The sequence below is a fragment of the Acomys russatus genome, chromosome 24, assembly GCF_903995435.1.
Source record: "Acomys russatus chromosome 24, mAcoRus1.1, whole genome shotgun sequence".
NCBI lineage: Eukaryota > Metazoa > Chordata > Mammalia > Rodentia > Muridae > Acomys > Acomys russatus.
The window spans coordinates 42,946,907-42,973,369 of NC_067160.1; the positions used below are offsets into that span (position 1 = coordinate 42,946,907).

Below are 26,463 nucleotides of genomic sequence, written 5' to 3' on the forward strand. Positions count from 1 at the left end.
TGGAAAATATGATTCTAAACAAAACACACATAGGTCAAAAAGAAAAAAATTCCACATTTTATCTTATATATAGAACCTAGATTTAATATTATATAAGTGTGCTTGCATCCATGTTTGTGTATTCATGGACACATACTTGTGTACGTCCCATAACTAGAAAGGGAATGGAGTAAGGAGAGAAAGATATCTGAATGGGGATGGGTAATGGAGAGAAAGAGTAATGAAACTGATATAATGGGTCTGAAGAAAGCAGTAGAGACTACTAGATAAGAGAAGAGCATCCAGACTGGAGCAGAAAGGAAGCCTGGTAGAGGAGAAGAAAGACGAAAAAATTGGTATGACTCAAATGTTTGAAGTCAACGCAGTATTTAGTATGTTAATCGAAATAATTCATTAAATACACAAACTAATAAAGTCTTGTTCTGACAAAATTGACCCAGTTAGTTACTGACTGTGTGTCTGTAGGTGAAGATTACACTATTCCTAAAGCTTCAGATGTGCATATTCTTATCTGAAGAAATCAGCTTCCGGTGTCCTTTGGTTCTTCTACACAGATGGGTCCTGATGGGAGATGAAAAAAAATATATATAAAGTAAAAGAAAAAGGTACATGCTCATTGTTAAAGCAGGGCACACTGTCCTTGCTTAGCCGAACTAAGATGGCAGCTTAGCAGTCTCAGGCTCTGTTTTCCTTATCAAGCCACATGGCAAGATAACATGAGTAGATTTATTTATTTATTTATTTAAAAACCAAAAGCCAACGTGTCCAGGCTCTAATGTAGTACTGTACAATTAAATCCAAAAGCTTACTCTTTACTTCGCTATGTCAGCAAGATGTTTATCTTGCAAGGCTAGAGACAGAAAAGCTCTATTTAGACTACAAGAGTAGTTTGAGGACCTGTCCTTCCTTCTTTCCTTCTTTCCTTTTCCTCCCTTCCTCTCTTTCTTCTTCCATTCCTCCCTCCCCGCTTCCCTTCTTCTCTCCCATGGTCTCTCCTTCCTTCCTTCCTTCCTTCCTCTCTTTGTCTTCTCTCCTTCACTGCATTCCTTTCCTTCCCTCCCTCTCCCCTTCCTTCCCTTTCTTTATTCTTCCTTCTTTCCCTCTCCTCTCTCCTGACTCCTCCTTATCACCCCTCCTTTATTCTATTGAAATAAAAGTAATATTTGTTTAAAATGTTAAATCAAGATCATGAACATATTTTTCAGAATATCAGTATCATCTCAAAATTCAAATCAAAACAGTGCCCAAAAAAATACAAGATTGAAATACAAAAATTTATGTCACTAGTTGAGAGATGGAGCAGACAATATCTATTTATATTTCGATTCTTCTATATATGATATTATTAACACTCATTGTATAAATTGGTGGTATTCACTATGAAAGTTCCAATATTTTCACTTGAGATGATGGTGTTGACTATGAAGCCAGGGCCTTTTCAGGCTGGAATTATTCTATTAAACTAAAAGCCCTGTGATACATCCACACATGCTTTCATCAAGGAAAGATCATATTTACCTAATTCTGTCTATCTCCCTTTCTCTTCTGTAAAAACTTCTCTTCTTTCTGATGTATTTTCTCATGATCTGTATATGAGAGAAAATTTGAAATATTTATCTTTTTTTCCTACACATGAATTTCTTCATACCCTTCAACTATGCTAAACATAAAGGATTTCATTCTCCTTTGTAGCTTAAAAACGAATGACTCTCTGTATTTTGGTTTGTGTGTATGTGTGTGTGTGTGTGTGTGTGTGTGTCTGTATGTAATATTTTCTTCAGCCATTTCTTTGTTGAAGGGTAACTAGCCTCATTCCAAACCTTAGCTGTTTTGAATATTGCTTCAAGGAAAACAGATCTGTAGGTAGAATTACTTTAATGTATTGAATTTATTTTGTCTCTGTACGTAATGTGTCAGTGTGAGAACTTGAGTGTGTGGTAATTTCATATTTAGTTTTCTGATAAACCTTTATACTGGTTCCATATTATTATGAATTATCAAAAAATGTGTTTAGATTTTTATTTTTCATCATGTTAGCAGATTCTAATCTTTGTACAGTGTGTATAATGGACCTAAGAAATGGGTAAGAAATAATTAGGATTTTTATAAAGTGTGACTCATTCTTAGAAATTTAAATGTTCTTACTGTATCCATTCATTGAAAAGATAAAATTGAGTTGTTGTGTTTGTGTAAAATAATTGAATTTTATTATGATCTAGAAGTATAGATTTTATTGTTCTTACACATCCTTGTAATATCTGTAAGATTATTATTTTGTCCCCAAGGTTTTGAAATTTTAGTTTGCCTTTCAGTATGCAAATTTATGTAATCTGCCCTTCTGGGTAACATTTATGCTTAATACATTAATTTCTTCCTTAATTGGCTTTCTATTTGTGGACTTCCAAATAATAATTGGATCATGTGATCTTTTCTTTGGGCGGGAGTTTTCCTCTCAGAAGTTTCTCTGGTTGCCAGAGGTAATTATTTTCAATTAGACTTTGTCACTAGCCACCACCGCCATCACAGGAATAAAACAAGATGTGAATATGTGTGTCTTCAGAGGGTGAAGTGTATTGTCTACAAATGTGTTTCCCTAGTTTGCAGCCGATTATCTCCAGATGTTTCCTGGGTGTGCAGTTGTCTGTTCATTCATCTGTGGATTCTAGTTTTAACTTCTAATTAATAACAGAATATTTCCAGATGTTTACTCAACAGGTTTTAGAATTATGTTGAATTCAAGGAAAAGATTAAGAGAAAAAAAACAATTATAGACACTCCTTAAGGGGAGAGCATCTACCAGAATACAAGATGAACTCTAACAAAGTATGAAAGAAAAGGTCAAAGAAAGGTGTGGTAGGTTATAAATCAATCTCTTACTGTAAAACTCTCCCCTTCATATATTAAGTTAAGCAATCTGAAATAAGGCACATACATATGCATATATCATAATATCCAACTGGTTCTGTAGTTCTTAAAGATAAAGAGAGCAGACATCTCTTTTTTTAGTGTCTTCTCTGATTCCTGCTTCTAAGGATAACAAGTAGCTTTGCTCTATTATTGGTTCCATGTCTCTGAAAAGCAAGGACTTCTGCTGGTACAAGCTGAAATGGGGATGGAGATGATGTCCATGATGCTTATTCTGAAAGTAGACTATTGTTGACTTAGGAATTGCTTCTTTACTGCTGCAGATGTTTCTATCATTATATTACAGACAGCCTTTTTGTTAGAACAAGCATATTGGCAGCTGTTTATGTGTGGTCTCCAAAGCAACATCAGCTATAGAATCAACAGAGGTCTTTTATCATTCTTAGATTCCTTGGTGGCATGACCTCCCATGCTGTTTATAGGCCCCAGAGTAGGCTAGGCTGCAGAGGTGTATCCTGGAATGTCTCATCCTCTCTCTCTTCGGAAGTACCACATTTGTTCTTGTTTTAGATAGCCTTTCTTCTGAATCATAAATCTGAGTATAAATATATTGGAAGAATTTTTTAAAAGTTCTATCTAAGAGCATCACGAGAAAGTTGTTTTGATGATAAGTTTCTGTTGGTTTTGTAATCTTAAAGTTGTTTTTCATCTGAATTGGAAAGGTTACCCAATGTATTCAAATACAGAATAAATAAAAATAATGTATTCTATTTTAAGATATTTCTCCACCGTATTTAAATTTTCACTTTTATTACTAAAGACTTGTACCTTGTCATGATCTTCTACCAATTCTAGACAAATTCACTCCTAGATGTTTGTTAGAGGTTTTTTTTTTTTTTTTTTTTTTTTTTTTTTTTTCATTTGATTTGTTGTTCATTTAGTTTAGTTTTTGGAGAGAAGGTCACATTTACCTCACGCTGGCCTCAAACTCATCATGTAGCAGAGGATGACTTTATACTGTTAGTCTTCCTATTTCCTTCTCTCAAGTTTTGGGACTACAGATCAGTATTTGGTTTTATCGGGAACTTTAATTCAATGCTGTTGAATATATATCATATATCAGATCGTGCTATTATTCCTCCCATGCTGTATAATGAATAATCTATATAATTGGTTTATCAAAACCAATACCACCATTCCTCCCATCAGCATCAACTATGATGCAGTTAATTCCACAAACACTGGAGTAGAGGCTTTTGTTTGTTTGCTTGCTCGTTTGTTTAACTTTTTTACAGTATTAAGCACACAAAGACCACTTTAGGATCAGGTCTCTGTTGCAGATTTTAAAGAGCAATGTTAACTCGTGTAGAGAGAGATGTTTTCTTCTTCACATTCTGAGCAGATTTATTTATATATATTTCTCAATAATTATAAATAAGTAGAAATTCTGCTAGAAAAACTAAATTCCCTATTAAAGAAGAGTTGCTTTTGTGGCCTTGCCTCCCCTAATCTAGCCAAGGAGTTAAAGTTATAAGCGTTGTCTTATATTTCTTTACATAAGCTACACACATGTGACTAATGAGCCTTGCTTTACATATATGTAACTAGTGTTCTATAATGTATGTAAGTATAGGTTTCTTCAACTATATATATTTTTATCCATTTCTCCTCAACATGAAAAACTTTCTTACTGTATACATGATATTTATACTTGACAATTATATTTTTCTAAACATTAGCAATAAAATTAGAGATATTTTTTTCCTCTCTAGTCAGAGTTCAATATCCTGATGAAGATAAAGTTCTAATTTGGTTTAGTTTTTATTACTAACGCTAGCATATCATGCTATTAAGGTTCCAAACTTGGTCGTAAGTGTTGTGGCCTGCTCTAACAACTTCAAGATATCCATGGCCCTGTCCTCAGTTGGACACTGTGTTTTCATGGAGAAATGCCTTATTACAGAAAATTTTGTAAGCCTGTGAGCAGTGTCCTGAATCTTTATTTGGTTTCCTGGTTGAAAATGTGATCTATCTATCTCACATAGCCTCTGGTTATTGTAGCACCTTCTGTCATGAGGCCATTATGTAACTAACGCTAAGTTAGTAATGAGGCATATACTGACCCCCCAAAAACTGTGAGGCAAATAAGTCTCTTAGCTTTACAAGGGTAATGGATTTGTATAATTGTTATTGTAGCACAGCAAATGGACACAACCTGCATGATACTCCTGCACGCTCTGGCCTTGCTAGAAAGACCAGCACTTGGTATTCTTGACGTTTCTCAAATCTTTTCTTAACTAGTTGGTGTTTCCATATTTACATACCTCTCTACAAATTATAGAGGATTTTATAAAACATTAAAATTGTATGCCAATAAGTTCCCAAAAGAATTGACTTCATAGGAATCAAAATCAAAACTTTGCTAAGATTTGAAATGTGAGCCTCCTGTGAAAGAAGCAGATATCTATCTCCTTTCTTGAAGTTTAAGGGTCCGCATGGTACCATGTGAGCAACAGTTAAATTTTCAATATAAAATTCTGTTTTCACTGGTGGTGCTTAAGGAAATTGTCATCTCATAAATGTTCTCAGAAGCCCCGTTTCTAGAAGAATTTGCATAGATTTTCTTTTTGCTGTTGTTATTTTGTTACTTTTGCTATTTGCCTTGGTTAGGGTATTATTGCTGTGGACAGACACCATGGCAACAGCAACTCTTATAAATGGAAACATTTAATTGGGACTAGCTTACAGTTTCAGAGGTTTAGTTCCTTACTGCCATGGTGGGAAGTATGGCAGTATGCAGGAAGACATGGCACTGGAAGAACTAATACTTCTACATCCTTTCCACAGGCAGCAAAAGTAGACTGTGTCCCACACTGGGTATAACCTGAACAGATGAGAGACCTCAAAGCCCACCTCCACACTGAAATGCTTCCTTCAGCAAAGCCACGCCTACTGCGGCAAGGTCACAACTACTACATTGCCACTCCCTATGGGCAAAGCATTCAAATACAGGAGTCTAAAGTGGATATTTCTGTTCAAACCACCACACTATTTTTTTTTTCTTTGCTTGGGAAACAAATATTCTATCACTAAAATACATCTCTAAGCCAGTCTTTTTCTATTTCTAATTCTAAGGGAAAGAAAAAAAATTTGTATACTCTTCTATGATATAATGTGGCCTAAGTGTTTTCTTTTGGAGAAAAATATATCTCATATATATTATTACTAATTCTATTTAAAACAAAAATAAAAATTGGAAGTTTATCTTGTTAAGGAAGCTGTAAGTCAAATTGTGAAATATATGAGTGTAGTATTGTTTAGTTTTCACTTTTCTTTTCAAATCTGCACTCTATGATAATATTCTTTTTTTACATTGCTGATATCTTTAACTTGTTAAAATTATTATTTAATCTTTAAATTTTGTAGGTTTTGTTTTTATGTAGTTTAGCATCATAGAAGATAAATTTGACAAATAAACATGATTCTAAATTTGACTTCATTTAAATAAACAATTTCATGTATTCAAAATTATAAACGAGGATACAATAACATACATTGGTATTCTGAAAGTTATAAAACTCAGAAACACATAGTAAGGAGTGATATATATATATATATATATATATATATATATATATATATATATATATATATATATTTTAGTTTGTAAATTAAGAAATAGCATACTTTAGTCTACAGAGTGAGCACAGCTTCTAATAACATCCAGGTAGGAACAGACATGAAGATTCTAAAATTTATATGGAAATAAAGTAGACCTAGAATACTTAAAATGCTAATAGATAAGAAGATTGTAAAAACTTGTGCTGCTGTACTTCAAATTTTCTTTTTTTAAAAACATGCAGATGCTGAGAAAGGGTGAGCTTGTGGATTAACAAAGCATAAAGTTGCAAAAATAGGCCTGGCTCTACTTGCCAGTCTGGAAACAATTGTATAGCTTTTTTTCTGATGCGAAATACTTTTTTATGATGTATCAGAGATTCAAATAACATCAATCTATATTTATACAAAACATGCTTCATTGTTTATCTTATAACACAGAACTGGAAACAACCAAATGTGTATCAGCTTCTAAATAAACAGACTGCATATTTTCACAAAATGGAATACTATGCTCCTGTACTAAAAGGAAGATTACTGATACTAACACTATTGCCCAAAGACAGATAAATGGCCCAGATGTGGGAAAATGGCCATTATTTTTGCCTAGGAAGAAAAAAGCTAGTGGAAACTTGACAGTGAACATTTCCCTGATCTTCGAAGCACTACATAGCCTGGAATCCCTAAGGAGGAGGACGGTTAAAACACTCTTCATTCACAGTTTTTATTATCTCAATATAATACCCTAGCACCAACAAGTAAAAAGAAATATAAGAAATAAAAGTGATCTCAGAGTTTGTATATATTAACATCTTTTCATCTTATTTTTTCTATGTTCTAGTAATACAAATTCAAATATCTATTTTGTGAATATGAGAACTTCAAAGTTTAGATGTTGCAAAGCTCCATAGTATTTGTAAATTGGTAACTTGCCTTAGATAGCGTATGTGTATCTCCTTTTAGTCTACCCCGGTAGTGTTTTCCTTTATTGCATTTTTGTGGAAACATTAAAAAGATTCCATAAAATTGATCAAAGTAGAAGAAACTCTATCAATTGACTTTTACTGAATCCTTAAATACTAACAGCTCTCTTTAATTGAAAGACAAAGTTATGTTTTGTGCCAATATACGAAAAAGGGATCAGTCTAGAGGTCTGTGTTCTCATATGGATAATTCCTCGATTTTGTTATGTAGTTATTGATAGTCTTGCTGATTCTTTATGAGACCAACTCTTATGGTGACAGCAATGAGCCAGTGACTTTCCCACATCAAAAGACATGCTGGGAAAAATAATGATCAAGCATGGAACTTGTGTAGTGCTTCAACAAACTTTCTAACAACATGGGTTGATGCACTGATAATTATATACGTAGTCATAATTTTGTGTATAATGAAGCACAGATGCTAAGCAGTTCAAATATATAACTTTACAATAATTCATAGTGCTTTTATTAAACAAGCCTATTATTGAATTTCACCTTCATGCTGCTGTTCTTCACGGCCACTTTTGATCTGTTTGCAGAGCTGATAGTTAGCATTTTCCTACAAGCCCCTATATTGATAGATGATATTCTACCCTCATCCTGTAAACACACATGTTCTTGCGAAGGGAATGCCCAATAGATTCAAACGTAGCCTAGATTTCTTTCTATATTTTAACTTTAGACCGCAAACTAAATTTAAAGTCTGACCTTCCAGATCCAGTGCTTTTTTTTTTTTTTTTCTCCTTGTCTGCCCATCCTCCTTTTGCTGGAAACTTTCCAGTGGACCATGCATGCTTCTCGATAATTTTATTGTTCTATATGTACATATCATATTTGTCATGTATTTATTGTGATATATGTGTTCATATGTGTGTTGAATGATACGCATGTAAATGTGTATGTGTCTTTGGTATAGGAGCAAGACAGTGTACTGTTCTGCATCTGCCTATCCGTATACCACACACATAAGTCAGGGAAAGGAGTGTCATCTCATTTTATCACCTTCTTTTTATGGGAATGTCTCTCCCTGAAACTCACATTTTTTCCTTTGGGTTGACAATCAGCAATCATCATTGATTCTCCAGTTTCTGTTCCTCAGAGCCAATATGATAGATGTGTGTGAGCTTATTTATGGACTGTTATGTAGATGTCTAGTTCTGAATACAGGTCTTCATGGTTTCATAACAAGTGCTCTTAACCACTGAGCCATCATTCCAGCCTACTATTGAAAGTCTGTTTGAATTCATGATTTCACAAATATTTATCTGATGCTTTCTACATTTTGTAATCATGGATGAATAAAATTGTTGTTTTGATGTATTCTTTTGTCCTACATTACAGCTAGTTTTATTGTTTTCCTTTCTTCTTAACTCATTCACTACCATGCTCTATCATAACTAATACATAAATCTACAAAAATATTAGAATATAAAACCATGTTAAAGTTCATACCACTGGATTAGTGCTCAGGAAGCATCATACTGAAGTGCCCTGCAAATTTAAGTAAAGTTTGCACTGCTCTCATGATTCACAATTTAGTGACCCACATTTAATGAAGTTATATACCACCCTCAATCATATAATGAGAATTTGAAGAGTTATTAGGCATATTTGCAGGAAGACAGTCCTTATAGTAAATTTCTGTCTCACAGTTACAGTAGAATCTTGGTCTAGCTTGTAGCTATAATTTCTCTATCTAAAATACTATGAAGGTCAAAAGAGATTTCATATTCAGAGCATGATTGTTAAATTTAACCAGACAGAGCTAAGATTTTAGAGGAATTAGTCAGTCAATATTTTGTATTATCATTGTTTAGATAAATTGCATAGGCACATTATTATTATTAAATTAATAATATTTATATTCATATTTTGTTAGCATGAATCTAGTATTTGAACTTCAAAGTAGATATACTTGTGTTTTACATTAGTTGAAGCTAAATTATGAAAAATTTTGTATATAACTCAAAAAGAAAAAATTAATGTAGTGTTTCAATAATTATTTGGTTTATGAAAGCTATAAATTGATGATGGCAAAACTAGCCTTCATACTCAAGAACAGCATTTGTGTTCCAAACAGTCGAGTTCACAAGTGATGACTAGACAGAGAAAAATATCACAGTTTCTGCCTTGGCACATTACAACCTTAGGTAGACGAGAAGAAATGGACCTCAACAAAATAGGCCATGAAATGGATGGAAAGCCAAATACATGTTATACTGTAAGCAGAGTGAACTGATAGTTAGTCAAGTCAAATGAAGGTCAAGAAGGGCCAGTGGTCTTAAAAGCATGAATGTTACCAGAACTTTCTATATGAGTCCTGAAGTTAAGCTAATGTATCACGTTTAAGGTAAAATACACAAAGAAAGTAGCTATGTATATAGTTATACTCACCTAGAAATACAAAAAGAAGAAATGGAAAAAATAGCAATAGTGATGGTAGAGATGAGTTAGCTAATGTCTAAGGACTTTATCTGTAATCTGGGAAAATAAGAAGCATGTTTGATCCTGAGAATGAGCTAGCGTAGCGTTCAGAAAACCTCTACTGTAACAGACAAGAGAATATGCATTTTGCTTTGTGGGATTTGTGGTCTCTCAGGTGGTATGAAAGTAGTCAGAAACTATGGAAATAATGAGTTTAGCTATGTTTCAACAAAAAGTTTGTAAATTGCATAAGTTTTTAGTTTGACAACCCAGACCTAATATAAATGATAAAATAATGACCAAATGGAAAGAGAAGCACAACTTGAAAAATGACCTTGAATAGGAGAGAGGAGGCGGGGCTAGAAGAGCAGGGGTGGAGGTGGGGCCTTGGTTATTAGCTAAGCTAAATTTGAAAGGCAGGGGGCAAGAATTTGCACAGATGAACAGATATGGACTGTAAAATAGTAAACTCGGTTCTAACCACTTTAGTTTTCTGAAAGAAACAAGAAACAATGGTATCATAAATGAGTGAAAATTAAGAAGTAGGTTTTGAGATTTAAGAGGCAGATGAAATAGTCTAATGTTGCAATTGAAAAGTTGTAGAATGATTAGTAATGTGAGATAAAATATAAATTTAGTATAGCGGCAGTTTTTCTTTAGCCAGATATTTACCCAAGTAATTAGCTTAGAGCATAATACTGAGCAATAATTACTTTATCTTAAACCTCCAAGCTAGTCAAGCTTTCTCTCAGCCAAATTTCCATTAATATTTTATTTTAAATCATCTCTTAGCACTAGCTTACTTCTCACAATGTTTCTTGGTCCTCTCCTCATGGCTTAATCCTATTTCCTTTCTCTTTCTCCTTCCCTTGCTGGACCTGAATGTTCTACCCAATTCTCTGTATTGCTCAGCATTGGCTGGTTGGCATTTCATTAACAGAGCAGAGATTAAATGGTGGCCAGTTTACACAACTTAAGAAAGAAGATTCTTATAATAAACATTACAATGCCATGCCTACACTGAAACCATATAGTGAAGTGGAAAAACCAGCATTTGAATGAACAAGGGTAAACTGTACACAGTCTACAGAAGTCCAATGCCCACAAAAATTAATTAAGTTAAGTGAACAATAGAGATAGTTATATCTTTCTAAAATGCCCATTGTTCAATTGAGAATGATCCAGATGTTTTATTTTATTTGTTTTTTATATTTTTATAAACCACCAATAAACTTATGCCAAAAAGCAATACTTTGACACATTTAGCTTTAATCTTCAGAAACGTTATCATTCACCCTATGGGAAAATTGTATGTTATATTACATTAAAGCAATATTTTTAGGACAGATAAAGAGTCATATCTTCTATGGAAATGTTTTTCAAGTCTCATAAATCCTACCCTAATTAACAACAGTGCAATGCATCCTCCTGTCACCCACTGTCTTGTCCACTTATTACAATAACTTTGAATTTACTCGGAGGATCCACTAACTTGTGCTTCAGTGTTATATTTCTTCAGAAGGAACTGAAACATAATGAAGTATATTATGTCCGGTATTTTTAGAATATTTTGGACCAATGAAAAGTAAATTATTGAGGTAGAAGCACACACATTGATTTTATGCAGGTTACTCATGGATTGGTAAATTACAAAGATAGAAAATCAATTGAAGTGTCAAATAGAGAAGGCATGGATAGGGAAATGAACCTCCACACTGACACTTTTCCTCCTGAAATAATTTAATTTACGAGAATTTGAAAAGACTTGCTATTTGAGCACAGTAATATGCTAACAAGCAGAAAGCTGAGCACTGCTCAGCACTACATTTTGTTATCAAATCTTCAAATAAATGTAAACCAATGTTTTTACATTTAGATATAGCTTCCATTTTGGGTCAGTTATACTAAGTATTAATGATGCTTAAATTTAAATATTTGTATGTGTGAAATTTTTATAGAGATTGTATTATTTTCCTCTACAGAATTGCTACCCAGTTGTCAGCAGTTGAATTGCCAGTTTAAATGTGCAATAACCAGAAATATTACAAGATGTTACTGCAAGGATGGATTTGAAATAACAGAAGACGGGAGAAGCTGTAAAGGCAAGTATATTATGAAATATGACTCTGTTTGTATTAGTTCTCATGCCGTTATTCTAACAAAGTACATTAGGTATGTGAATTAAAAAGGAAGCTTTATTTTGGCTCACAGCTCTTGGGGCTTCCAACCCTAATTAAAAGCATGATAGCATTTGGACAGGAATATACACTAAACAAAGCCTGTCTCCTTATGTCATGAACAAATGGAGAACTGGAAAGCAGAGGTACAATCACTTTCAAGAGCAGTCCTGATGACACAAGAATAGCCACTAGGCCTCAGTTCTTTAATCGCTTCCACACTTCCCAACAGTACCATGGGACAATTATGAAGCTTCCATTTTTTTCTCCTTGAGACACCTTTTACAGTCCAAAGTGTATTGCTATTTAATACTTGTATGCAGGCTTACATGACAGAAATTTAATAAGGTATCTGAAAACAATCACTCATTTTTCATGTTTACTATTTTTCTTAAAATGTAAAGGTTAATATTACCTGTAAAGCATAAATGTTATATATAAATTTATATTAATTTTATTTGTTTTTTAATAATATAAAAATTTGGAAATAACAGAATTAATATTTTATATAATACTAAAAAACTAGATTATATTATTTTAACTATATAATTAGTTTATAGCTATAATATTACTGCAGTATAGTAGACATATCATTAAATATATTAGAGATTACTATGTTTGCAATAATACTTAAAATTTTAGATCATAAAGTTTAGAGTTTGGTATTTTAGTAACACCACAGTAATCAATATAAATGTTGACTTTCATATTATTTCCTTATTTCGAATCTAGTTTGAAGGCCTAGGTACTGGTAGGGGAGTGCTTGCCCAGCATCTGTGAGACTCTGGGTTCTAACAAGCTATCAAATGTGTTAACTTCCCTAGATTTTGCAAAAGCTCTTCAGCAAATGATAATCCTCAAAAAATTGGAACATTGAAATAATATTTGTGATTGCTCTATTATTTTGACTTCAATTATATGTATGTGAACATATGTATAAATTTTAGATATTTATAAACACAATATTGCGGGCAGTGGTGATGCACACCTTTAATCCCAGCACCTGGTAGGCAGAGGCAGGTGGATCAATGTGAGTTTGAGGCCAGCCTGGTCTAAAAAGTGTGTCCAGGACAGTCAAGTTTACACACAGAAACCCTGTTTCGAAAAACAAAAAACAAAACAAACAGATAAATATAAACATAATGTTATATGCATTTATACAATACTGAGCATATATATATTTATACACACATACATGCTTAAATGTGTTAATTATATATATAATACATGTTTGTAAATCATATGGCACAAGTATTATATAATTATATATGTAATAATTTTATATTTACATTATGTAATTCCAAGTTACAGAATAATTATATTGTCCAAAAATCCCTAATAAACACAGTATTTCCAAAATCATTTTGTTTCTTTAAAGTAATTTTGCTTTGATAATTAGTTTACTACTTATGCCTTAATATAGGATTCTAAACTCAAGAGAACTGAGAGAGAAAATATTTTTCAAAATCCTAATGTCAAAATCATTAAAAATGATATGACTGTATTAGTGGCTTTTCTGCTCCTATGGGGAAAAAAAATCATGACCAATGCAAGAGTTTATTTGGGGCTGAGGGTCCACAGGGATACGAGTCCATCACTAACACCTTAGGGAAGCAGGCTGGCAGGCAGGCATGGAGCTAGAATGGAGAGCCCACACCTTTAACCATAAACAGAAGACAGAGAGAAGAAACTGGGGATGGCATGAATCTTTTAAGCTCCAAGGTCCCCAGTGACGAAAATGCCACTTTTCATTCCATCATTCAAAGATGCCTGCTAAACACCAATTATTGCCTACTGTGGATCAAACATTCAAATGACCAAGACTATGGGGGATATTTCTCAGTCAAATAAAAAGTCTACAGGATCCATAGTTATCATGAAGAGATTCCTTACCTTTTGATATATACTTCAGACTTTTACGTTATTGGTTGTTTGGTGTGAAACGCAAATGAGATTTTTAAAAAAGCATTCATAATAAGATGTTTGCCATATCCTGAATTTGTCATAGGGAGACAAATACTCCTTTCAAATAACATTTAAAAATGTGAACTATACACAAAAGTTCACACCTTTTGAAAGAATAATACCAAGACTAATGACTTCATAAAAATGAAGTCACCTCAAGATAAGTGGTGTCAAATATAAATGTCTGTGAACATGCTAGACCTTCCCTGTTCAAACCTGATCTCACCATTTGTACTTTGGGTCAGGCAGTGGAACTCTGGGCACCATGCTCTGCACCACTACCACCACCACCACCACCCTCCCATTCCCGCAAATCTCTAACCAAAAGCATTCAGGATTTGTCCTTTCTGGAGCCAAGGAGGAAGTAAATTGAAACTAGGAATCTTTAATGTCTTAATTAATGGCAAGAACTCAGCCACAGTTAAATTCTTCCTTTGAGAGAAGGAAAAACCAAAAACAAATATGTGCTGATTATTTTCACAGTAACTTATAGAAAATGAACTCCTTTGTATTCTTTGCTTTCTTTAGTGGCCATATGTGAGAATCAATTGTTTCTCTCCAAATTATTTCCAGACAATTACCCATCCTTACAGGAAAAAGGTGCCCTCACAAGAAATTGCATGTATATTATTCTGTAGCCGATTTTGTGGAGTTGCATCAATGCCAGCGCTGTACATACTGCCTAGGGTAAAAGAACAAAGGACATCATTAGTCACATTTCACTCCTGCATAGTACAGTCATCCCACTAAAACTAAAATAGAAGCTAAAAATATTAAAGTGGGAAAGGATCTGTGAAAGAAAACAGGCATCATTACTGTAACCAAGGGCTGAACTTTTTCAAATGCAAAACTATGCTTCTTTTGGCGCTACTGTAGATGTAGCTCCAAACACTGTTTTTTCTATCCCCCAAAGTACTTACTTCAAATGAGCCATCCATGACTGCAGGTTATTATATGACTATACAGAAATCCAAAGTCAGAGCAAAGAATTCCATATAGGTTAATTCTTTTCCGATTTAAATAGCTCCTTATGCTACTCAGCAATATTTTTTTGCTTTCTCTTATTAGATTCCTTTATTAGCTTTGGTTTTTCCCAGAAGGCAACCCTAAAACAAGAATTCAAATGAAAGATTGTCTTAGGTTTCTTTCCTCCCTGTATTCTCTTCCATCTTTTTTCCATGCCCCTTCTGTTCTCTACTTTTTCCATCCACACTCTCTTATTCCCTCCCTTTCTCACTCTGTCCTCCTTCCTTTCCTTGTATTATCATAATGGTAGTGAGAGGTGATACACAAAGATAATGACTTTTAATATTTGAAGAATTAATATAGTCACAGAAAATTATGATGGGAGCTTAAATGTGTAGCAAAGCCTTGAAGGAGGAAGGATAAAGACACTGGGCATATTACATTATTATTCCCAGGAGCGAGTGGTGGTGGAGACAGGATCATTCATCCTGGAACTTTGTCTACCTCTCTTTTTTGCTGGACCCTCAATAGGAAGGAAAGAAGAGTTGTCACAAGACCTTGCTTTGTGAAATTTCACTGAAAGCTCTTTGGGCAGTGGGTGGTTATTATCTACTACAGTCTCTTGAAAATACGTCTCTAAATTATCCCAAGGAATTATTTGTTCACCTACATTATGCTCTTTTAGTATTTGTCCTTCAGCTTTGGGCAATGGATATACCTTTCTCAACACAGATCTTTGTGGGTACCCTCTGGTGCTTATTAAATCAACTTATTCTCCTTACTTTCATTTCAACACATAAGTGTTTTATTAAATTCCCATACAAGTTATTTTATATATTCACTTTTATCATTTTCCTGTTTAATAAACCCATCTCTTGAATTGATTAATATACTGTCCGGTTGCCACCTTTCTTACATAATTTGAAAAACTGTTGTTTTGCTGCCTCACTCTGTAGTCAAACAACAAGTGCACACTCTTCCACACTAAATACATAGAAATATAAAAAGAAATAAAGAAAAAATAAAAATATAGAAGGAAGGAAGGAAGGAACTCTCAAAGGTGGACCAAGAGGAAGGAAGGAAGGAAGGAAAGAAGGAAGGAAGGAAAGAAGGAAGGAAGGTGGACCAAGAACATGCATCTCTCTGTACTTGTCACATCTCAGCTGTCCTCATCCCTGTTTAATACACAGATCTTTGGTAACTATTGTGTTCTTAAATTTGTTATTTCTACTTCACTCTTTCTTATATTGCTGACTTGTAGCCTCATTATTCATTTAAAACAGCTTTGAACATCTCCTTTATCTTATAGCTAGGAAAGGCCAACCCTTTTAGCACTGTTCCATGTGACTTTGAAAACTTGGAATATTTGAAATGTCAGCATATTTTATAGTATATCTAGGCCTCCTTTGTTCTTAACTGCAAAGTATATCTTTACATTCATGCATAATTTCAAGGTTATATGAGGGATTTGAATATCCTAAAGGAAAATTCTTGTTTCTATATGTCTCACACACTACACTGTGAAATCCACCCAAGCAAGGCAATTTGTACATGCAGAATACCTGATAGGAAATGATTTCATATGTAATATAAGTATCAATTATTCCACGATCAGCACCCTATTTGTTGACTCCCAGAGGCTGCTTTCACTGGGTTCTGTTTGGATGCTAATGCTGACCACTGTTATACTTGCAAACTTCTTATGTTTAATATCTCCAAAGAATCATGGAGTTCCCTCTAGAAGAGCCTCATATAGGCCATTTTCTTACCCATTTTCCCCACATTCAGATAATTATTTGCAGTAGGTGAACTTTGTCTTTACATTCCTTTCTTTGTAGGAAATAGTCAGTTTCATAGTCTAGTATTCATATGCATCCAGCTTCCAGGCATTCTAGGTCTGATCCCCTCATATATGTATACATATGCGTACATATACATTTACACATTATACACAACACACACACACACACACACACACACACACATAGTCTACAGACACCTGAAAAGTGACAAAAATAAGACTTATGATCTCCCTCTACTCAAGGCTCTGCTTCCTGAATTTTCTACTTCAATACTGATTACTACTCATTTCCAATAACTAGTTTGCAAATGCTTTAGTCTATTTATCAAACTTTTGTCTATTCTTTTATTCTATGACTACTGACACTGAATTCAAAATATAATGAATTTAAAATGAGATGACAGGATACTAAAGGAGAGTCAGGAGTTCAAGACCAGTCTGCATAGGGATGCTAGGCCAGCCTACATCTCATGATGCAATGCTTCAAACAAATGCAAGTGTATATATATATATTTAGTCAAGCAATTTTTCAAAATTAATGGTTTTATATTTTAGTTTCTGTATTCAACAATCAATCTTTATATAAACAAAGATGATCACTTGGCTCCTTTTTTATTAATATTTCCAAATGTGCACAATATATACAGCCCTTTAAATTAGCATACATATAGTTCATTATCAGGACTATAAGTTATTGCCTCTCCTCATACATCCTTGCACAACTTGACTCCTTCAGATAAAATTCCCATCTCATCATAATGCCTGTGAGAAGCTACTGAATTTAACTGTAATGTATGTCTTCTTGGATTAAGGAAATCCTGATATTGTTTATACTCAGTTTATTATACAATTTTCATTTTTATTAAAAATAGATATTTTCAGGCAGTCTATTCTGATTATGGTTTCTTTTTATTAATTTATTCATATTACATCTCAATTGTTATCCCATCCCTTGTATCCTCCCATTCCTCCCTCCCTCCTGCTTCCCCTCTACTCCCCTCCTCTATGTCGGTGACTGAGGGGGACCTCCTCCCCCTGTATATGCTCATAGGGTATCAAGTCTCTTCTTGGTATCCTGCTATCCTTCCTCTGTGTGCCACCAGGCCTCCCCATCAAGGGGACATGGTTATGGTTTCTTATACCCCAATTCCTCCAAGATCCTCTCAACTTTCCCAACCAACCAAGTCCACACTTTCTTTCTCTCTCTCATTATAAGGTAAATATGCATCTGAAAATAACAAAATCAAATAAATAAAATAATAACAAATCAAAAATAGGACAGAAGGAACAAACACGCAATAGGTAGGACAAAGAAACAAAGAAAAAGCAGAAGAAACACATACAGACACACACACACACACACACACACACACACACACACACACACACACACACACATACCATACAAACAAAATTAGCTACCATAATAGGTAAGTAAAAAAAAAAAATCTGTAACAAAAGGCAAGAATAAGCCCAGAAAAAACATTATAAGACAAAAGAAAAACATCTTCCATCATTATCATTGAGTTTGTGTTGTGTTGGTCATTAACTCTTAGACATGGTACCTGCACTCAAGTTTCTCTTAAGTGTGGCTTTTATATCGAGTGTAAGTTCACTGGGGAAATAAAACTAATATTTCTTTTGCAGGTAGTTATCAACTGAAACAACAGAAGTAGAAGGAGGAGTATAGATGATAAAACAAATCTAATTTAGAGCACATTTATGAGGCCCAACCAGAGAGTTCAGCAGATGAAATCACTCCTTACACACACCTGATGCCTAGAGTTGGATCCCTGTATCCCATAGAGACAAACAAGAGAGACAGCTGACTCCACTGCAGTGTCCTCTGGCTTCTAAATGCATGTCGTGGTTGTATGTGTGCCCAGATACATATACACAACAATAACAAAAGCAAATGTTAAACATTTAAAAATGATAACGTTTTGTTTCAGTAAGTGTTTGATAGTCTCCCTTTCCAAGATAGTAAAGATGGCTTGCATGGTTTGGCTCATAAATCACATTTAACGTGTAGATTAGAAGCCCTCCACTGGGTTAATTCTTGGATAAAAGAATGAAAAAGTCATTCCTATAAATACTGGGATTATTCAGCACGTATGTAGTAGAGTGCATTTTACAGCATTAAATATCCACCCATGTTTGTCTAGCTAGCATGACTATCACAATTGAAGCCAGTATCCTCTTATAACAAATAACCTTATGCTAAATATAATCTTCCAACTTTATAAATATTAATACCACAAAGAACTTGATTTTTAGTTGGAATGATTTTAAAATATTTTTTGGTATAAGCTTGCCTTTTAATACAATGGTCTTTTTGAAAACAAATCCTTCTTTCAATAAAATTTAAATGTCCAAGCATAAATTTGCTTAGAAATGACATTAATGTTTCTTTCAGATCAAGATGAATGCAGAATTTATGGTATTTGCAGCCAGACCTGCATGAATACATATGGATCCTATGCTTGCAGTTGTGTAGAAGGCTATATAATGCAGTCGGACAACAGATCTTGCAAGGTCAAAAATGGTAAGTTAAAGTCTTTGTTTTTCCAGAGTCCCTTTTTGTATTGTTTTTACAGTTATGTCCCTGGAAATATGGTGCAGCCATGTAGACTAGGATGGGATGGCATCCCCTCTTCTGAACACACTGATATGTGGTAGAAACTCAGAATTATTTTTTGATCGTTTTTTATTCTTCTAAAACCCATTCAACTGGAGAAAACTCTAGAAAATATGTAGAAAATGAATATTAATTACCAATCTTTTTACTGCACTCTGTAAGGTTTTTGAAAAAGTTTTTCTTGCTTCAAGTCTAAAATTTATACTCCACATATTAGTCTGGTGAAGTGTGGTTCACTCCACTCTTTTACTTAAGATCTGTCAATAATTTCTTGTCCTGAGAATAAAATGTGAGCTACTGGAAAGACTATGATGTCCTAACTACCTAATTTATCTTTCTAGTTCCATGCCCATGTGCTTTTCCCCACCTATTCTGTTGTCTCTGCCAGAGATTCTGTTTTTCTTCTTCAACTGAAATGGTCTTGCTTTGAGTCATTCCACATGTCAGTCTACAATGCCCTCTGCTACCAAATCACGTGGTTCTTCCCTTTTCTTTCAAGGATCTGCAACAAGCTAATATTCATAGTGATTTTCCATTATCTTTCTATTTAAAGGTGTATGCTATCTCCATCTTTTTGTGTGTGCATGAGTGCACACGGGTGTGTGTGTATGTGTGCACACGCGTGTGTGTGTGTGCACTCAAATACTATGTGGTTTCCCAGCATCATTACATTACTACATGAGATTAACTCACTTTGGTGTCAATTCTATTTCTTACTATACATATTCTTTTAGGTTTATCTGAAAAGGAAAGGGGGAAAAGATAAAAGGAGGGAAGGAGAAAAACAAGGTGTAGGAAGGAATAAAATGAATTTATCCTTTGAATTAAAATTATAAAATTTATAGATCTATGTTTCAACTTTATGTTTAAAACTGCTATTTTTTAGTATTACTGCTTCCCAGTAAATACAATTTCTGTTTCTCTATAGCTTTCAGCAGATATTGAATGCTTGTTCCACATTGTGAACTGTTTATGAAGATCTTGGGGATACACTAGAATACCAGGGTACTGGTATCATAGTAGCTGAATTGCCTTGGGAATATTTTGAGGGGATATTATAGGCAATATTCTGCCAAGGCTGATTAATCCCCCTTATCCATGTTTTCATGTCATGTGTTTCAGGTTATGTTGTAGAAAGAAGGTGTACCCTCCCTCCCCTCTTGAGCGAACTTGAAGGAAGTTTGGCTTTTTCAGAGTTAAACTAGGCGAAACCCAGTCAACTGCTGCTGTTTCTTTTATATACCTCACAACACATTTGTCCATTTCTTTGAAATAGCATGTAAATTATTTAGAAAAATATTTGCGTACAAAATCATAAAGAGAACCTCCTTCAATTCTTGGTTTATTTGAATTAACAGCTTCATATACAATGCTTTAATTATATGTGCATGGGATTCAGATCTTTACAACCATTAAGCCATGTTCTTTGTTCCTAATTATCCTTTCACTGAGAGTTCTGATTTAAAATATTGATGGACTGAGGAAGGCTAATTCTTTGCTGTTTCAAATTTTACACATAATATTACAGATACTCAGGAAGAGTGAAATGTAATAAACCTGACTCAGAAAACCCTGCTTCCCTTTCTACAGAAGTGGCTTTTGTGACAGTAATAGAACATGACTAGAGAGGGGTGGCACATGCTAATGTCACACTGTATCAAGGGAAGGTGATGACTCCAGAACAGATAATGGAGTATACAAATCACCTCCATGCCCTTAGATTGAAGACAATATCTGCCTACAGAGTTTGAAAAATAAACAGTTGCTATGGAGATAGTGTTCTGGCTTAAAGTTTAAGGAAAATGAGCTGCTAATAATAAGGGCCTAAGAGCAACTACTTTCGAAGGTCACATGAATATTTGATTTCATGCCTTTGCACAATTCAGGAAGAAAACTCATGCCTGGTATGGTTTTGCCACATTTTTAGCAACTAAACCAGAAATGATAGTTGGGTTTGGCTATGCACACATTTCTAGTCAATGTGCCACATTAAAAAATATATTGTGATAGAACTTTCCAGAGGTGAGGGAAGTATATAATTATCAATGCTGAATGATGGAGAGGTTAGCTATCAGGTAACTAGTTAGGAGGCAGGTACTACAGAAAGATCCTGGGGGCAGAGATGCTTCATAAGAAGAGGTGGTTAACTGGCTTGCAAGCTGCTCTCAAAGGTGTTGAAGTTTCAGCATAAATTAATGCTGTGGCCTTTTAACTATTCACTCCATAGCAAGCCTGTGAAGTCTTGTTTTCAATCAATAATGATTGGGCAAATTAATGTAGTTAATTAGTTATTTCATCTTTGTGGTATCATGCCTGAGCAAAAGTAAATATTGTAAGCCTTAAAAACACTATTATGAATGTTATATTCATAGTGAATTGGCTATTTGTATTTGGCAACCTTGAAGTAAGCATCTTTCTTATCTTGGTGAGTCTATTTCTAAATGAAAATTATATCTGTCATAACTCATGGTTATCAACTTAAAATATCTATCTAGACCTAAAAACACCTTAATCCCTAAACAAATAAGCTTAATTGTAAGACTAAAGTATCTGGTCTTCAACCCCATCAGAGACTTGAGAAGGAATAAAACTTAATTACCTGAGTGAACCGGAAGTACAGATTAGCAATTTTAAAAATGAACACATTGATATAATTCCAGATTGTTTAGAGATTCTCCCTGCAGTACATAGTTTATTTTATTTATGTGTGATAGTATAAATGTATGTGTAAAAAAAAAAACCTAATTAAAAAAGAAATCTAATCAAAAGTACTGAGGAAAAATGTCTTTATGGAATGTGCTTAATGGAGAGAAGGTTTATCGTAGGTGTTGTGATAAAGAGGAAAAGGAGTTATATTAAGCAAGAATCTTTAGTTCTTAATTTATGAAATGGAGGATTCCCTGAAAATAGTTTCTGCTCTCTATCAATCTTATTAATTGTAAATAAAAATAGTTAACATTTCTTGAATTGGAAATCTTCAGAGGTAATCTACTGCAGCCATATTTGGCACTGTACACTACTTAACTCAAAATGAATGATTAATAAAAGAAAGCAAGTTAGTAATGTACATTTGTAAATTAACATCAGGTGTGAATACCCTAATAGCCCAGAAATATTGGAGGAGACCTACAAAAAGTGAGAGGACCTACTGCTTATCCTACAATGGAATTTACACTAGGAGCTAACAACTATCTAATCAAACAATCAGCTCAGAACAACTATTTAGACCTACCCAGTGAAACTTCCTGAATATTTTTACTTTAGTTTACAAGTAAAATTTCAATCTTGGCTCCTTTACTTTAAAATTTAAACTTTCATTTACTAAGCACATCTTTCTTATTAAATAATTTAAATTGACTATGATATAAAAATGTATGCATATGTGTTTACATGAACCTTGGGTTTAAAGTGAGTACTAGCTCCAGTAATGGAGGAAGGTGTTACAGGATTGTGGCAATTTTACATTTGATAAACTTCAGCCTGTTGGTCTGTTCATTCAGATATCCTGAAGAGTGTTGTTCCACTGGTTGTATGGACAGTGTCAATATGAAGAGCCTTGTATTGATTTATGCTCATCACCATGAGGGCAAAGGCTAGGAGAGGGCTCCTCTTTTAGTAAGTAGAGTGGCTATAGCCTTGAGAGATAAGCTACCATTGGCTGGCTTCAGGATTCTTTTGAAGCTTTTATTTTTTGTTTTAATTATCTCTTTTGTTTTCTAAAGATTATAATATTCTTACATCATCTCCCACATATCTTTCCTTTCTCTAGACTCTTGCCACATTCCCGTTCTTGAACTCTTTCACATTCAGGCCTTTATTATTCATTCATTGTTTTTATGTATGCAGTGTGTGTGTGTGTGTGTGTGTGTGTGTGTGTGTGTGTGTGTGTGTGTGTGTGTGTGCTACTAAATATTTAAGTACAACTGCTCAGTCTGTGAAATATTACCTGAACGTAGCTTTTCAAAGCTGATAATGGAAGTGTTCGTCTTTTTCTTTTGCTGACCCCTGAATTAAGGAAAACAACACAAGACAGAATGAAGTGGAAACGTTACTCAGTGCTTGAGGTCTTACTTTGGCTTCATGCAAAGCAATGCATCACTAAACGGAGCTGGGAAAACAACACACCCATGCTGCTTGCTGCCTCCATCACTGTAATAATGAAGAAAAAAGTAAGAGAGGACGAAATGAAAACTGTAGCTTCCCATCTCCTAAATTAAAACCATGAAAATAATTTTAAGATCTCCTGATGTGATAATAAGGTATCTGTGTTTGGATAATTAACCGGCATTGATGTCTGCTGCTTCTGCTTCTTAGACAGCCGGTGAGATCCTATAGGAGACAACTGTCCTTCTCAGAAGGCTGTTTGCAGATCAGTTATTAAAACATTCTTTTAAGGTTAAATTTTAAAACACTTCACATTAAAAGCTGTCTTATGAGAAAATGCGTCAGAATACTATATACCTCAGAGCATCTTCTTGTGAAAGTTCAGAGTGGCATCAGGATGGTTTAATCCATGTAAGCGTCCTTCCAGTGGCCTATGTGTATGACTGGCACTTGGTGACAAGATGAGATGTGACATGTTCTTAGCTAAAAGTGATCTTGATCAACCAGGATAGATCAGTAATTTGTTTTGCTGTTCTTTGCATGTCACACATAGGTAGACAACATTATGGACACATAGCAAATAGATAGTGGCAGGAAAGTAGCTCAGTGCTTAGAAGTTTGGTACATATTCTTTAGAAGCTTCTGGGAACCAACATGGTGATATGATGACATTGAGACTAAAGAAAAGAACAAAAAGCCTACGTGTAATTGTAAAGAAAAGTGAGTATTTCATCAGGTTTGCCATATTATTTAGGGTTGACTGTAATTTGAGTCTGGTATTAACCTCATGGCGGTTTGGGCAGCTCTGTCTTAATTCATTTGCCTGTATCATCCCAACCAAGGTCTCCTGTTCAGAAGAACGTGAAATGTTAGAAGGACTGTATGTGAGCCAGGGAAAGTCCTCAGTAAAATAAACTCTCCTCTCAACAACCAAATTGCATTGCCACAAGCTCTGCCTTGTGGAAATTCTGAAATTTACCCCTGTCTAAAATCCTGAGAAGGTAGTCTTGCCATAAGAGTCTGGGCAGGAGGACAGAAGGCCTGTAGATAAAAGAAAAGCTGGGGGCGAGAGCATCTCTCTGACAAGCTGGAGACCTATGTCAGGGTAAGCTCCCATGGGTGGAGAATGATATGAGGAGGGACTCTAGCAGAGACTCCTAGTAGCAGGGGCCATAAAGACTGAAGAGGACACCCTCCAACTAGATAAATCTCATAGTTGATGAAGGTGAACACCTCCCTTTCCTAGTAGGGGGAAGGAGGGTAGGACTAGGAGGTGAGGAGGCATAGGGCTATGCCCAGGATATAAAGTGAACAAACAAAAAACAAATATTTTAAATATATACATATATATTTCTTTTCTTATAAGAAATTATTTCTGTTGTATGTTATCTATCCCACCATGGACTTGTAAATTAAACTTCATCAGTTGGAATTGATGAACATTCCCAGAGTCATTTCTATTTCCCAAATTGCATGACATTGTTTTTTGTTGTTGTTGTTGTTGTTGTTGTTGTTTTGGTTTTTTTGTTTTGTTTTGTTTTTTTTGTTTTTTTTTTTTTTGTTCAAGTAGAACAGCACAAGACATAATAGTTCCTTATGGATATTTTCATTGCTTCCTTCTTGTTTTTGTTTCTGGCTGCAAGACATCATCATATTTGTAGTCTAGCACATTTCTTAACATGTCTATATTTTAATCAGCCACAGAGTTGTAAGACGCACGAGGGAGAACAGAATCAGCAGGTCGCTGGATCTTATGTGTTACCACTCCTTTGATGTACTCACAGTTTAGAAAAGTTTTACCCATGACAAGAAAGCGCATCCTTCATTACCTTTCAAAAGGCTTTCTTTCCCAACTTATCTCAGGCTTTTTCTGATATTAAAAATTAAGCATTTGTAAGCTATGAGTGTGACAATAAACTTTTGGTTTTGTCACTGGCATGCTAGATACAACTTTATTTTATTTAAATATTTTTGTAGAATAGCTATCAGATTATTACCAACTTCTCAAAATAGAAAATTTAATAAATTACATTTAGTCCTACTGCTCTCTTTTTTTCTAATTAATTTATTTATTCAAGTTACTTCCCAGGCATAGCCTCTCCCTCTTTTCCTACCAGTCCTACCTTCCTTCCCACATCCCCACTCCCCTATTCCTTGGAAAAGGGGAACTCCCTATGCACCCACCCCAGCTCATCAAGTTGTATCTGTACTGAGCTCATCCTTTTCCCCTGTGACATATCCCATCAGGGGGAAGTGATCGAAAACCCCTCATCAGAGTCCATTATCAGGAACAGTCCCCACTCCCCTTACTGGTGGGACCCACATGAAGCCCGAGCTGCCTATTGTCTATGCATGATCCTCTCTTTTTAAAAAAATACTAGACAAATTTAATGAATAATGATGAAGTGTGAATTATTAAGTTCATAGAAATGACAAATGATTGAGAGATAAAAATTTTTCAGTATAATGATAAGTAATTAAGAACATGTTTAATAGTATGTCCTAGGAATGTTAGCAGGTCTAGCTACAGCACGTAGGACCTTGTCTAGCCCCAGATTCTTGGACACTAGATTGGATTTCATCATATGGAGTTCTATATAACCTCATCTAAACCTCTATATAGACCTCATCAAAAGTAGTTGGATCCTCCCTTGCTGACGGAACCACTAACACAATGGGCGTGTCTTGTAAGGGCAGTTATACTTGTGACTTCCATGGTTCATAGCTGGGTATAATGATTACTTTTCCCCTCCAGTAACAGATACATCAGCTTATAGAATTCTGAAAGCTAGAGTGTAGCAATTAAGCTTCTATGTCAGCATATACTTAATTTTTCCATGTTCTCTGAATCAAGTATGTACTGTCTTTAGCACTAGGTGTGGTTAAGAGCATTGGACATAGGCAATAATGTTTGGGGGTCTA

The 26,463-nt window shown here is 34.6% G+C and overlaps 1 protein-coding gene across 1 annotated transcript in view; it reads left to right on the forward strand.

Moving 5' to 3' along the window:
- Lrp1b (LDL receptor related protein 1B) overlaps positions 1-26,463 on the forward strand; it is a 1,950,158-nt gene that overhangs the window by 910,010 nt on the left and 1,013,685 nt on the right. Inside the window, exons 4-5 of the mRNA XM_051166335.1 lie at positions 11,873-11,992; positions 19,216-19,344. Coding sequence (XP_051022292.1) covers positions 11,873-11,992; positions 19,216-19,344 — 249 coding nt within the window. The remainder of the gene's footprint in view (positions 1-11,872; positions 11,993-19,215; positions 19,345-26,463) is intronic.